At 42.8% G+C, this 14,935-nt stretch overlaps 1 protein-coding gene across 1 annotated transcript; it reads left to right on the top strand.

The window, feature by feature from the left end:
• Positions 1-288: 288 nt before the first annotated feature.
• On the top strand, positions 289-14,384 carry cfap58 (cilia and flagella associated protein 58; the record flags this gene model as incomplete). Its single annotated transcript, XM_079522001.1, has 18 exons — positions 289-294; positions 1,311-1,586; positions 2,417-2,568; positions 3,133-3,289; positions 4,211-4,405; positions 4,496-4,633; positions 4,984-5,143; positions 5,504-5,586; positions 6,883-7,074; positions 7,740-7,901; positions 8,340-8,486; positions 10,014-10,154; positions 10,865-11,088; positions 11,865-11,976; positions 12,505-12,609; positions 12,911-13,030; positions 13,674-13,798; positions 14,256-14,384. The coding sequence occupies 18 exons, from the start codon at positions 289-291 to the stop codon at positions 14,365-14,367; spliced, it is 2,607 nt and encodes an 868-aa protein (XP_079378127.1). The 3' UTR covers positions 14,368-14,384.
• Positions 14,385-14,935: the final 551 nt, after the last annotated feature.

Below are 14,935 nucleotides of genomic sequence, written 5' to 3'. Positions count from 1 at the left end.
CCTAGACTACCGGTAGTTTTCAGCTTTGCAAGTCTCCAATAAGTTATGTATTAAAAGCTATGGAGTCCAGTGAATTATAATGCAGTATGTCTGGTGAAACAGGTGCCTTACAAAAAAACGTGGCGAAAGACTACCTTAAGCAGCGACCTCCCCATGATCCATGTGGTTGCTTAGCAACCTCCCAAACATCATTCAGCTAGGAGGGGAAATGAATGTTCTTAGCTGGTTATCAGTGCTTCTATCATATACAGTATAGATATAACTAATTAACTTATTTAAATGAAAACAATGGAGGTAAGTACTTCTGTTTCTCTGTTTCTCACTCAGAGAGGTTACTTCATATACTGTAGGCTATGTATGGGTTGTCAACGCGCACTACAATTACAATTTGCAATTTAGGCATTCAGCAGACACTCTTAATCCAGAGCGATTTACTAACTCCACTGACACTGACTCCAAACCTGTGGGTCGGGGACCCCTGAGGGACCTTGAGGGGGGTTCCAGGGGGTCTGACTGCAGTAAAATCTGTTAAATTAGCATCAAAACCAGTTCATCCACTTAACCCTATTTTATATTTGGGCCACAATGCCTGTTGCGAGCATGTAGATCGGCTACTTTCAAATATTAGCCTACTCTTTATTTTATTTTTTATCATGAAAAATTGTGACACATTTTGAATAGTTTATGAAAATGTTAACAATGCAAAATGTAAATGTGTATACCATGTAGCCTACCATGGGAACAAAATATTTAAATAATATTATAGGTAATATTAGGGAGGGGGGGGAAACAACCACACTCCTTATAAAACTTGCGCGCTCTGCTTGTGCACAAGTAGGCCATGTATGGCCTACTTGTGCACAAGCAGTGCGCGCCATGAAGTGCGCTCACCACTGCTGGTACGACTGCTGCTCTGAGTCCTAGAGCTCTCTGCTATTCTAAATCCTTTCAACCCGTTATTGACCTTATACCAACCTTGAAACGTACTTACGTAGTTACATCATCAAGAACAGTGGTCCCTTATTGGCCGGTGGAGTACACCGACATACATACATACCCAGCCGATCGTCTTATTGGCCGGTGGAGTACACCGACATACATACATACCCAGCCGATCGCAGTACTTGTAACATTACATTTTATTTGCATTGCACTTTTCATTCACAAATATACCAATTTCTAAATTACCACAAGCAATATTATGCATTATGTTCTGTAAAATAAAGAAGAAGAAAAAAAACAGATATCTGTGATAGGCCAATATCGACTGACCAAATAGCATTTTAGAACACTGGTTCGTCTCTCATCAGGTCAAAGAGCATAATGAGGGAGAGGAGACGTTCGAGGGCTTGGAGCAGGAGTTCCAGCTGGTTCTCTCTGAGCTGGTTGGAGGTGACAGCAGGGACAAGCTGCGAGTCACCTACCAGAAGCTGACCGACGCTCTGAAGAAGTCCCACGGCAGCGAGAAGAGGCTGATGTCCAAGTGCAGAGAGCTGAATGCAGAGATGGTGTCCAACTCCACTAAAGTTGCAGCCGCCCTGAAGCTGTCACATGAAGACGAGACCACCATCACATCACTCAAGAAGGTGATGTAGGCCTACCACGAACACTGCAAGAGAGACAGGAGAGATGGAATTGTTGCAAACGAAATGTTTTATTGTAGATTAGCTTTTAATAGGGAGAACCCCCCTCCTCCTAGTCAAGACGCTGGTGGTGGCAGTGCTGATGAATCTCCTTCTCAACTCTCTACGATTGAGACAAGGTGGAGTTGGGGATGGAGGGATGGAGGTGGGTTGCTCGTGTAAAGAGAATGACATGGTCAGAGGCAGGAGGCTGAGTCCGCAATCACCTGATTGGCTGACTGCAGATTGGCAGATTGGCTAGAAGGACTCAAGGTTTCAAACTGTGAAAGAGTGAAGCATCCCCAGCCATAAAGTGTGAGAGAGAGATGTTCCTTATTGAACCTACGCTTAGTTACACTTTTGGTAGATCTTAAAGGGGGCATGAAACCTTAGGCTGATATTGTAGTTTGCTTTCCAATTCAGTTTAAAAACAGCAGATTAAAAACATGCATGGTACACATTGACAAACCTAAATCTAACATACCCATTATTAATTTGATTTGCTTTAAGCAAATCAAATTAATTAACTGACATAGCAGATGTAGATGTACAAGCTCTGAGCTTGTGTATCTGCTATTTTTGAATCGCCAATGCTAAAATCTAAAATGACACAGATGCTTTCCCGGTTTGAATGGCTTAATCTTCTGTAGTTTTTAACCTGGAAGCTGGAAGGCAAACTACAAAATCAGCCCCTTTGTGTAGTGTTTTATCAACATTTGTCCTTTCCTCAGAGTTGAAGGACCCTTTTCATTTTTATTGACTTTGCCGTCAAACTCATCTGCTGTACTTTTTAGGAGTTAGAGAAAGCGTGGAAAATGATTGACGCAGCTCATGATGAAGAAACCAGGGCTAAGGAGACCATCAGCACTTTGAAACAAGACATCGCACATCTGACTCAACTGGTGGAGCAAGGAGCCGGTTTGACCTCATCAGGACAAGACCACAGGTCAGGAATTATATTATCTCTCTATCAATTAGGAGGTGCTTCCTTTAAATATAGGCTCATTGCTTTAACCAAGAGATTTTGTGTATTTTTGAGGGTAAGAAATCTGACCATATGTACAACCCTGAGTCTATATGAATCTAGTTCAAATCTGTTGAGTGTGTCTATGTTCCCTCAAAACTATATTACCTCAACCTCAACCTTCTTCTATTATATTATGAATATAAGTCTTGAACCACACTTTTGTATATTCAATATTAATTATACTGCCTAGCAACACCATTAAGAAACGATTAATAAATGCCTCATACCAACCCATTAACTTAACCACCAGCAATAACCTACTGTAGTAACAACCTAGTAACCACTAATAACCATTTAGCATCCACTAGTAAAATCTCTTCATCCGCAATAGTTCTGCAGTAACATATGTGTACACATATCATGCATGCATGCTTATTGTTCCCATAAGGGAACAATACACTTTAATGAACATTATATTAGAGATAACGTAGGGCTGTGGGAACATAGCAGGTATCACCCATTTCTGTGTCTTATATCTTTCAGTGTCAATGATTTGCTTAAAATGAACGAGGAGTTGAACAAGGAGAAAGAGGAGGTGCTGACAACCTTGGGGAGTTTGAGAGAGGACTTAAACAGGGCAGCCATCACACAACAGGAGATGGAGGCTCTCAAAGACAACAGCATGGAGACTATTGCACAGGTACATTCAAATGCCACACAAAACGGTTGCAAGTATAGGACAAAGACAGTTCTTCCTCATGTCACTTCAACTTCAAAGTACATTATTTTCCTTCCAGACCTTCTTTTGTGCAGTGGTTAAAAAGACAACACACATTCACAATACATAGATACATAGATGATATAAAACTATATAAAAAACTACATTAAACTAACTAATTGTTGTTTTGTTTTTGTCTTTTTCTGCCCACTCTTTCTTCTTTTTCTCCTGAAATGTACACTCTGAAGTGATATTGCCCTGTTGCCCCTGTTAAGTGGTGACTTGATGTCATATGTAGTCCATCTGAAGACAGCGAGGATTATACAGAGACATTGGAGATGGAGCCACTTGGAGGGGGGATGAGGGGGAGGGAGGGAAGAGGGGTGAAAAAAAGAATCCTGGGAATTGCACTTGTCCTATGTATAAATAGAAATGCTGTCTATACTGTACTGTTTTTTCCAAATAAAATAAATATTATTAAAAAAAAACAACTAACTAATTAGTGACACAATGCACCCACAATCCTTACGTTTTGGTGAATAAGTGTCATAAGAGGTAACAATGCCCTTTATACCATGTCTGTTGAACCACATAGGCCTGTGGTCAAACGTGTAAACTTGCCTTGAGGCTCCACTCATGACTGTACAGTGACTACTATATGTTTGTGTCACTTCATAAATGAAGGAGGGTTCAGCAAGTTTGTAGGTGATGTTAATCTTTGTGTGTGTGTGTGTGTGTGTGTGTGTGTGTGTGTGTGTGTGTGTGTGTGTGTGTGTGTGTGTGTGTGTGTGTGTGTGTGTGTGTGTGTGTGTGTGTGTGTGTGTGTGTGTGTGTGTGCGCATGTGTGTGTGCGCGCGCGTGTGTGTGTGTGTGTGTGCAATGTGTGCATGCGTCCATGCACAGCTCCAGCAGGAGCTGCAGGTGCGTCAGAACGACATCTACAGGGAGACCAGGCGGAAGACCAAGCTGGAGAAAGAGCTGAAGGAGCTGAACGCCCAGACGGAGACTCTCCTGGAGGAAAACAAGACGCTGAGTCTGCAGAGTCAGAAACACACCGAGGAGCAGCACCGTCTGGAACACCTGCTGAAAGACACAAAGGTACTCACTGCACGCACGCACGCACGCACGCACGCACGCACGCACACACACACACAATCAAATGCATGTTTTTTGTTTTTGTTTTTTAAGATCCTCAATGAGCGAGTGTCCAAGGATCTGGAACAGACGCAGCAGAGATGCAGCAAACAGCAGCAGGAAGTGGAGCAACAGTCACTGTCCATGGAACAACTGAACCAAGAGAACCAGCAGAGATCCAACGATCTGAAGGTACAATAACACACCTAACACATAACCTACTTACACATACTGTGATGAAATCTTGTCATGACATAAGTCGAGACTTACACTCAAAGTCACTATTTTCGCACATAAGAAAAGCAAACAAAGCAGATTTTGCGCATTTATTTTTTTGTTCTTCTTTTAAGACAAAATGTCCTGTTTTACTGTTGATCTACGGATCCAGTCTTCTTACTAGTACAAATAGCAAAAACATCAAGTTGACATTTTTCATGGCACGGTAACTCTAACTCAAACCTCTACAAAACCTTGAATTATTGTTTTGAAAACGGCACAAGCAAGGTCAAAACTGTTCCTCTGGCTGTGCTCGCTGTGTTCAGGTGAAAGAGGATCAGGTGGGTCACATGCGACAGGAGATGGTGAAGCTCACCAAGATGAGAGAGGCTGTGCAGAAGAAAAGCCACCAGATGGAGGAACACAAGGCCAACGTGGAGATGCAGAGAGACATGCTCAGAAGCCAAATCGCCACCCTGGAGAAAGGCAAGGGAGAGCGCACACATGCATATTCATGCACTCACACATTTTGTATAAATTAATTGCATGGATCATACACACATTAAAAAAGAACAGTTGCTGCACTGATGGCCTGGTGTTTAAGGCACATACCACATATTTGCTCTAATGCAGCCTGACATCGCAGGTTCGATTTCCAAGCCTATTTCCTGTCACTCTCCACTCTCTCAATCAGTGGTACTCAAACCCAAGTTGATTATCTTAAGGTGCAACACTGTTTTCTCACTCAACATTTAACAAACTAACAACTGTACCCATTTTGGGGGATTTTGCTTTGGATGAAAACGAACGTATTAAACCTCAAATCTATACTACCTCCTCCTGCAGAAATAGAGGCTTACCAAAAGCAAGTGGAGACAGACAAGAAAACCATAGAGGAACTGGTGCGAGAGCGAGACAATTTGAATAAGGTGCGTACCTCACTAATAGTAAGGGCATTTTATCAACTAAATCGTTACCAAGACATTTCTTCACCAATGTGTTTCTAAAGGTGTCTAATAACATGTACTAAAAGTTTGAAATTCAACTCCCGTGGGAAATTGAGTTATTAGCATAATATGCATAATATGCCCATAACATCCTATATAAGGCAAAAAAGTCCAAATTTCATCATTCTTTAAGTAACATGTGACATATGAAACTAGGGTGATTGCATGATTCTGAATCCATTCCAAGCATTAGTTTTGCACAAAAAACACTCCTTGGGCTAAATTAGGCCATATCCACTTGACCAAATGTGCTGACCTCATCACGTTTGTGTGGCCGTTTTCCTCCCAATGAGTGTTTTTTGTGCAAAACTAATGCTTGGAATGGATTCAGAATCATGCAAACACCCTAGTTTGTGTTTCTTTAAGTAACATGTCACATGTTACTTAAAGAATGATGAAATTTGGACTTTTTTGCCTTATATAGGATGTTATGGGCATATTATGCATATTATGCTAATAACTCGATTTCCCACGGGAGTTGAATTTCAAACTTTTAGTACATGTTATTAGACACCTTTAGAAACACATTGGTGAAGAAATTTCTTGGTAACGATTTAGTTCCCAGATTTGCATAGATTTCTCTTACTATAATGGTATTTGCATCAAAAGATATTTACTGTACCAAAGTAAAGATAATCAAATTCTTCAAAATGTGTTTTGTTCATTATAATCTAAATATAAAGTAACTTGTGAGTAACCTATCGAATAATTTGAAGTAAAACGTACAATAGTAGAAGTATTGAAAAATGAACATACTCCAGTAAAGTGAGGTATATTTTACTTTTTCGGATTATTTTCAATTTTCAATAGTTTTATTTCTGCTCCACTACAACTCTGAAGAAAATATTGTACTTTAACTACTTAGGCTACTTTTTAGATTTAGATTTTTATTACTAAACATACATTAACCACTTATAGCTCTCTAGTCTATATATTTCGGTTATTTCAAAATAGCCGATCTACAAGCTCACAACACATTGCGTTGTGAGCTTGTACATCTGCTATTTTCTAAATATTTTTATACAAAAAATTTGCACAATGAGTACTTTTACTTTGGGTACTTTAAGTACATTAGTGCTAGCCTAACACGTTGGTATTTTACTAAAAGCTCATTCTGAATTCCAAACTTTTACTTGTAAACAGACATCTCTACATTGTGGTATTGCTACTTTTACTTAATGTAAAAACACGTGAGTACTCCTTCCGCCACTTGTCCAGAACATGACGCGGGCTGCGGACGCCACCCAGAAGCAGCAGGACATCGTGAAGGTGCAGGAGCAGCTGAAGAGGAACCTGGAGCAGGAGATCCGTAGCTACCGCGACGAGGCCCAGAAGCAGCGCAGCATCATCTACCAGCTGGAGAAGGACCGTGACCGTTACATCAACGAGACCAGCAGCCTCACGCAGAAGGCACGTCTTGCATGATATGCTTTCAACCTCGTGTCCCTGCTTTGGGAATGTTGTTTTATGTGAGGCTTACACCCAAAGTCACTATTTATGTGTTTTGTTCCTTAAATATGCTATGATTTCTGAAATACTGAAAATAGCAGATTGCGACACGTAGTGAGCTTCTAATTTAGATATGCTATTTTTATTTTTCACTCTTCGTCATACAACTGCTAAGTATTTAAAGTCTCAGTTTAAATAAGATACTCATGCCCAGGGGCAAGTACAGTGTGACTGTGAAATCTAAGTTGATTTTGATTGTTATACAATATACATGCAGTGAAATGCTTAGACTACAAGCGTTCCTCAACAGCGTATAGTGGGACTTTTTTTATTACATTTTTTATAATACTAAATAAGATTAGTAAATATAGCTGCATGTCAGCAAGGTCGTTCCATTCCATTGATCGACAAGGAATGTAAAAATCATGGAGGTTAAATAAGAACCCTAAAGCCTCGCGCATACTCCAGTTTTTAGGTGATAACTGATAACCTACTCGCCACACTTCAGTACAGTACAGTACAGTACAGTACAGTACAGTACAGTACAGTACAGTACAGTACACATTACTTCTCGTGATCTTGGACGGTGATATCCTCATGCTGAGGTTTCCCGCTCTCTCCCACAGGTGCTGCAGCTCATGGACGATATCAAAGTGCGTGAGACAGAGATCTTTGAGTACAAGAAGAAATCGGCCGAGGCAGAGAGTAAAATCAAGCAGCAGCAGAACCTGTTTGAGTCAGTCAGCTTTGAGAGGAACCTCTACAGCAAAGACCTGACATCTGCTCAGGTAGGAAGGAGGATCCCACTGTAGTGGTTCTCAAACTTCATTTTTTCTCGTAATTTCTGTGTATTAGGCCACATGCAGACCCCCATTTGATGCCATTCTCTTGGCATCAAACAAAATTGACCCAGTCGGTTCCATTTGGTTTCATTTGTACACGCTCAGAGTTACAGACCAATAGCTTTTCAAGGACCCCTGGGGGTACCCATGCCCAACTTTGAGAACCACTACTCTAATGCCAGGAAGTCCACACAGAGTTGGGTTTACTTTGGCTTGCCTCTGCTTTTGATATACCCCTTCTGGTCATACAGATTTTCTTTTATGGCTGGGTGGGGATATGAGTCATCCCTGCTTATGGTCAGAGACCGTCAGACTGAATTAAATACATGATTAAAAAATAAAGTATAGCCTAGATATTTATGTTTCATTCTTTCCTGTCCTCAGGAAGAGATGTTGGAGATGAAGAGGAAGATGAAGATGAGAAACCAGCAGCTGGATCACCTGAAGGAGGAGATCAGTGGGAAGGAGGCAGCGCTGGTCAAGGAGCACCAGGAGTTCCAGAGGTCTGAGAAGGAGAAGGAGGCCCTGAAGGTATTATAAGGCTGTACCCTAGCCCTTTTTTTAGGACTCGAACTTCGGCAGGAATTTTCGAGCGAACATCCGGACCATTTGTTTCTAATTAATTTAAAAAATAACCTTTGAGATGTCTCGATCAGAGCGCAGCGCGTCTCCCCTGCTCTTTATCAATCTCTCGATCTCTCGTCTCTCCCAACACACACACACACACACACACACACACACACACACACACAGTCAAGCGGCTCCGCGAAAACAGCTGATCTGCGACCTTGCTGGCAGACGACAGCGTATAGTTTGCTCGTTAGCTGTCACTCGTTCATTTGTTCCACCTGTGTAGAAGCGCATTGAAGTGGGCACAGGGCAAAAGCAGAACCTCTGTCACCGTGACCGTTTTGCTTAACAATGATCAGAGTTCACTTCTTTTTAGCAATAGGCTATGTGATGCTAGAGAGCATATGCTAATATATTATGGCTGCTAAGAACGGTTCCCTCTATCAGCGATCATGCTGGTGTGTGTGTGTGTGTGTGTGTGTGTGTGTGAGTGAGTGAGTGAGACGCGTCAGACATTCCATTCAATGGAACTCTTTTGTTCTCACAGAACAAGGTGAGAAAGGTCAATCACGTCCTCAGCTGTAGGCCAATCAGCAAATTAATGTGCAGTTGTGCACGGAAGACTTTGGAGAGGGACAGAAGAACAAGGAGACATTTCTTTAAAAAAGCATAACTTCTGACAGGAATGCACTAGAAACCTACTTTTTTTTCGAGTAAATAAAAAAGGAAAAAAATAATATTTTTGTTTTAATAAAAATAATAAAAAATAAAAAAAACGAATGGTTCAAGCACATTAATTAAGATTCGAGTGCCAACCCTAACGAGCGAACATTCGAACCTTGAATGTTTGGGGACAGCCTTAGAAGGTATAGGACTCACACCACTGGCACTGACTCCACACTGCTCCTCGATCCTTTAGTTCAGTGCAGTGTTCATTTTCATTGAGTCTTACGGCCGGGCTCCACCGGGCGCGTCAGCGTCGCGTCTCCGTCACCGTCAGGGAATGTTCCCTTTTTAATCAATGAAGGGTGGCTCCACTGCCCGCGTTGACGGAGACGCGACGCGTGCATTAAAATTGAACCGGTGCGTTTTTTGACGCGACGCAGACGCAACGCAACGCGTCCGGTGGAGCCCTGGCGTTACTCATAGTCCTTTGCTATCCATTTCATTGCTTTCCATTCAGTTTTAGTCATATTCTGAAATGTCTAGTCTAGTTTTATTTGACTAAATAAATATTATACGATTTTAGTCGCATAAATGTACAGCTGAGTTAGATCTACAAGCTCATAACATGCCACAGATGTGAGTTTGATTGGCTATTTGACCTTGTAGATTAGCTATTTGTGACACCCATGTGCAAACAAGCATAAAATTACATGTCTTATAGTTCTACTGGATCTCTTTTCCGCTAGTCACTCCCTACCAGTCTAGTTTTGTCTTTTGAAAACAGCACGTCTACAAGCTCACGGCGCATACGTTTCCTCCCAGGCAGAGCTGCAGTCCATGAAGCAGAGCGTGGAGGAGATGAAGCAACACATTGACAGCCAACAAGCAGAGGAACAGAGACTGCTCCGGGTCATCACGGAGGCTGAGAACCAACACATCCAGCAGAAGAAACAGCTGGACCAGGTAGAGGAGAGAGAGAGAGAGAGAGAGAGAGAGCGAGAGAGAGAGAGAGAGAGAGAGAGAGAGAGAGAGAGAGAGAGAGAGAGAGAGAGAGAGAGAGAGAGAGAGAGGGGGGGGGGGGGGGGAGAGGGAGAGGGGGGGAGAGAGAGAGAGAGAGGTACGGCTGTATGACATAAAATCAATCGTGATTATTTGAAATGTTTGCTTCTACTTCGATTCAAATGAAAATAGACGATCTATAAGCTCACAACACGTTGCATTGTCAGCTTGTGAGATGGGATACAGTACATTATTCATTATTCAGTGCATCATTATACTTAAAAATAGCCAATCTACAAGCTGCGTTGTGAGCTTGTAGATCTGCTATTTCCATTACTAGTATTATTGATTATTTATTTTGGGGGTACATTTTCACATTTTTAAAACGGCATTGCATTGATACTGAACATGCACTTTGCAATTTGTACTTTTGAAAACTATTTTTTAAAACATGTACTCCAGTAGCCTAGTAACATTTGACTAGGAGATGGAGTATCTATACTTTGACTCAAGTACTGATGTTGAATACCTCATAGACCATATTGGCACGGTGGCCATCTTGCCATTACGTTAACAAAATTCCACCCCGTTGCCACCCTGCTTTTTCAATGCAAAATGCCAACATGGCCGCCGTGTGAATATGGTCTATAATATAATATCCCTCATCCTCACAGGTGATCAGTGAGAGGGACATCCTGGGCACCCAGCTGCTGCGGCGTAACGACGAGCTGGCCCTGCTGTACGAGAAGATCCGCATCCAGCAGTCTGTCCTCAACAAGGGAGACTTCCAGTACCAGCAGAGGCTGGAGGACGTCCGCCTGCTCAAGCTGGAGATCAAGAGACTACGACGGGAGAAGGCCATCCAGGACAAGACAGTGTCCAACGCAGAGGACTTGAGGTACAACATGGACGGAGAGAGACAGAGAGACAGAGAGAAGGGGGGGGGGGTTGATTGATTGATTGATTGAATACTTTATTGGTACAAATGTAAACAGCAGTACAGTAACCCTTGGGCTATAAAGGATAACACAAAAAAAGCCTTAACATCAGCATAGAATATTATCACATTAATACATCATCAACAAATACAAATAGCTATATTTACAGAGGAGAAACGGGGAAATCGGCAGCAGTGTATCTTCCCACATTTCAATGGAATTTAATATCTGTATTCACGTGTATTTTTCAGACAGACAGATGCTTTTTAGGCCCCCTTTGAAAGAAGCCAGTGATTCACATCGTTTAATGAATGATGTCAGGGCATTCCACATTATGGTGGCAGAGTATAGTAGAATGAATATTTCCCTGTGTTTGTGCTAAATTTGGGAGGTACAGAGAGAGGTGAGGATAGGTTTGCAGGTGGAGGAGGTGGAGGCTACAGCCAGAACGAAACAGGGATTGAGGGTTTGGATGAAGGCAGGTAGATTAGAACAGGGGTTTGGGCTCCCAATTCTTTCCATATTATGCTGGCTAAAAGAAAACAGAAAAGAAAACGCCGGTTTCTCACGAGTCACGATGCAGTCGGCTGTCATTTATTTAGTTGTCTTCCTAAGCGGGGAGAACCCCACAAAGATCATTCATCAGTTTCGGCTTTATTGTTTGCCAGTTCCAATCGATTGCTTGTTGTCAGTCAGTGCTATATTGGAGTGTACTGAAGTATCATGGTGTCTGCAGGCGGGAGCTGTTCCACATGCAGAGAGAGCTGCTCAGAGAGAGGACCAGGTGCAGAGCTCTGGAGGAGCAGCTGGAGAACCCCATGAATGTTCACCGCTGGAGGAAACTGGAGGTCTGTGCCCGTGCGTGCATGTGTGATCGCGTGCGTGCGTGCGGTGGCCAATAACCACATAAGCTTTATACAGTATACTCGATTGACGAATGCTGTAAAAAGCAAATCAACAAGCTCACCTGTTGTATTGCATTGCAATTTTTGTATCATTATTAAATTATTATGTATAAAATAAAATCACACCCGTGTGAAGTGAGGGGCGCTCTTATCATCGTACATCATCATGGCGTAAAACAGACAAAACTATGCCTATTTGCTCAGACACTATGACTGTCATTGTCGATGGGAATTTAATCATTGTGTAGAACAGCCGATTTGCTCAGACACATACAGTATGACGTACATTCTCCATTCATTGTCAATGGAAATGTAATGTTTGTGTAAGACGGAAATCTCCACTAATAACTGAATATAGTTATTAAAAATCGTAAAGGTTTGGAATTTTAAATCATTTGCAAATATTTGCCTATAATAACACTCGCAAAAATGGTGACGCCATATTGAACCGTGCATGTTCCTCCATGGCAGGCAACCGACCCCAACAAATACGAGTTGATCCAGAAGATTCACGCTTTACAGAAAAGACTGATCTCCAAGACCCAGGAGCTGGTGGACAAAGAGCTTCTGCTGCAGGTCAATCACTCTGCGCGCACACACACACACACACACACACACACACACACACACACACACACACACGCACACGCACACGCACACGCACACGCACACGCACACACACACACTACTCCTGACATGTGTAAACACCATTATCTCCAGTAGGAAACATTTTGTGGTGGCACCAGTTTCAGTGTCTGAAAACACTGTTTCAGGCGGTCATGAAGTTTGCCATCTCCCACCGCAATGCTGCTTGCTTGTAGTATTCAGCTCTTTTCTCGTAAGGATGTCTGACATATTGTTGTGGGTTTTTTTTCAGGAGAAGGAGAAGTTGTACGTGGAGCTGAAACACATTCTGGCCCGACGACCCGGACCAGAAGCAGCAGAACAGCTCCACCAGTACAGACGCACACTCATCGAGAGAACCAAGAAACTCAAGGTCATCTTAAAGCTACACTATGTAACTTTCACTCTTCTACCCCGGATTTGAACACGGTTTACTGAAATTTTTACCATTGAGCTAATAGAGCTTGCCTGCTCAGGGGGATGAACTGAATCTTGACCATCAGGTCAAAATTGGTTCTTAGGTTAGGTTTTACACAAACATTTCCTAGGCATTAAACAAACGGTCCACCCATTTAAACCGGGAAAGCATCCATGTCATTTAGATTTTAGCGTTGGCTATTTAAAAAATCACACCTGTGTGAACTGAGTGGTGTAAGGTTTTATATAGCCTGATCAGCTCTGATCTGACGTAATGAAATCACACCCGGATGTGATTTCACAACTGGCTGTTTTTGCGCAGAGAAAATGACCACGGTTGCTACGGTCATCCAGTTCACCCGGGTGTGATTTAATTACGTCAGAAATTATTTTGAACATAGCAACCATGGTCATTTTTTTATGCACACAAAAGCCAGTTGTAGGAGTGGTTTACACCACTCAAAAAGGAGATCTACAACTCACAGCTAGGGGGGGTGTATTTACTTTTGTACAAATGCCATTCTTAAGGAGTACTGATTTAGAAGTGCATTTGTAGAATCTGCCCTCTTACCAAACATGTATTTTTTTTCTCTCCTCAGGTGTTGACTGCAGAGCTGAACATGTTTGAGTCCTCAACGCAGGAGAGTAAGAAAGAGAACCAGAGGCTGGCCAACGAGCTGCAGGACATCAAGAAGAAGTACCTGAGTCAGAAACAGCAGTGCAGGTCAGATGATACACACCAGTGATGGAAAAATAATAGCACTCACATTAAGTAAAAGTATTGATCAATACTACTGTAATGAAGGCTCTCACTCCCTTTCAAGAGTTACACATGTAGGCTATAAAAATCTTAATCTTAATAATTTGCCTAATAGGTGTGCAGTCAAATCCACATAATGTGTGTGTGGCGTCAATGCACATACAGTATGGAATGGATATGAACATGAACTGATGTCAGACAATATTATCCAAATGCACATACCGGTAAATGGAAATTAGATGCATGCACTGATGTCAGACACAACGGCAACAGTGTTAAATGTGCATATATGGAGGATTTCAACATGCAGCTAGCTCACGACGCGTCGCTACTTGTTGAGAATGTATGTCCCCACCTGAGAATCATTCACAGGAATCTACCTCCATCTCATTCCCTGGATGTATGTGGGTTTCCTTTGCAGGGAGGAGAGGGCCGCAGCCAAGGTGAAACAGCTGGTCATCCTGCCCCAACTGAACGACGGCCCACGATTCATGGGCGGTGGCTTCAGCCTCAACACCCCCGCCGTGAAATGATCGCCACCTCCCTTCCCACCTCCCATCCTCCCACCTCCCACCTCCCTTCCCACCTCCCTTCCCACCTCCCATCCTCCCACCTCCCACCTCCCACCTCCCACCTCCCTTCCCACCTCCCTTCCCACCTCCCACCTCCCACCTCCCATCCTCCCTTCCCACCTCCCTTCCCACCTCCCTTCCCACCTCCCACCTCCCACCTCCCTTCCCACCTCCCACCTCCCATCCTCCCTTCCCACCTCCCTTCCCACCTCCCTTCCCACCTCCCACCTCCCATCCTCCCTTCCCACCTCCCTTCCCCATCACACAAACATACAGTAGCCCAGAGTTATAGTCGGTTGTGTGTGTCACATGCTGAAAATGTCAGATCTACACGTCTGCTCTTTTCACTGCAGGCAACCAACTCTTAATTGGGCGCACGTTTATGCACTACACAGGAATGTATGTAGATTTTTTAATTGCCAACAGTGTTGTTGGAGTTATTTAATAAAGACATCGGTATAAGGATTTTCAGTGTGTTCTCGTGCGTGTCTCAGATGGAGGGTCTGCGAACAAGTGCATATTTATCTGG

This window comes from Electrona antarctica, assembly GCF_951216825.1.
Source record: "Electrona antarctica genome assembly, chromosome: 15".
Classification (NCBI taxonomy): domain Eukaryota; kingdom Metazoa; phylum Chordata; class Actinopteri; order Myctophiformes; family Myctophidae; genus Electrona; species Electrona antarctica.
This window is presented reverse-complemented; position numbering and strand designations above follow the sequence as displayed.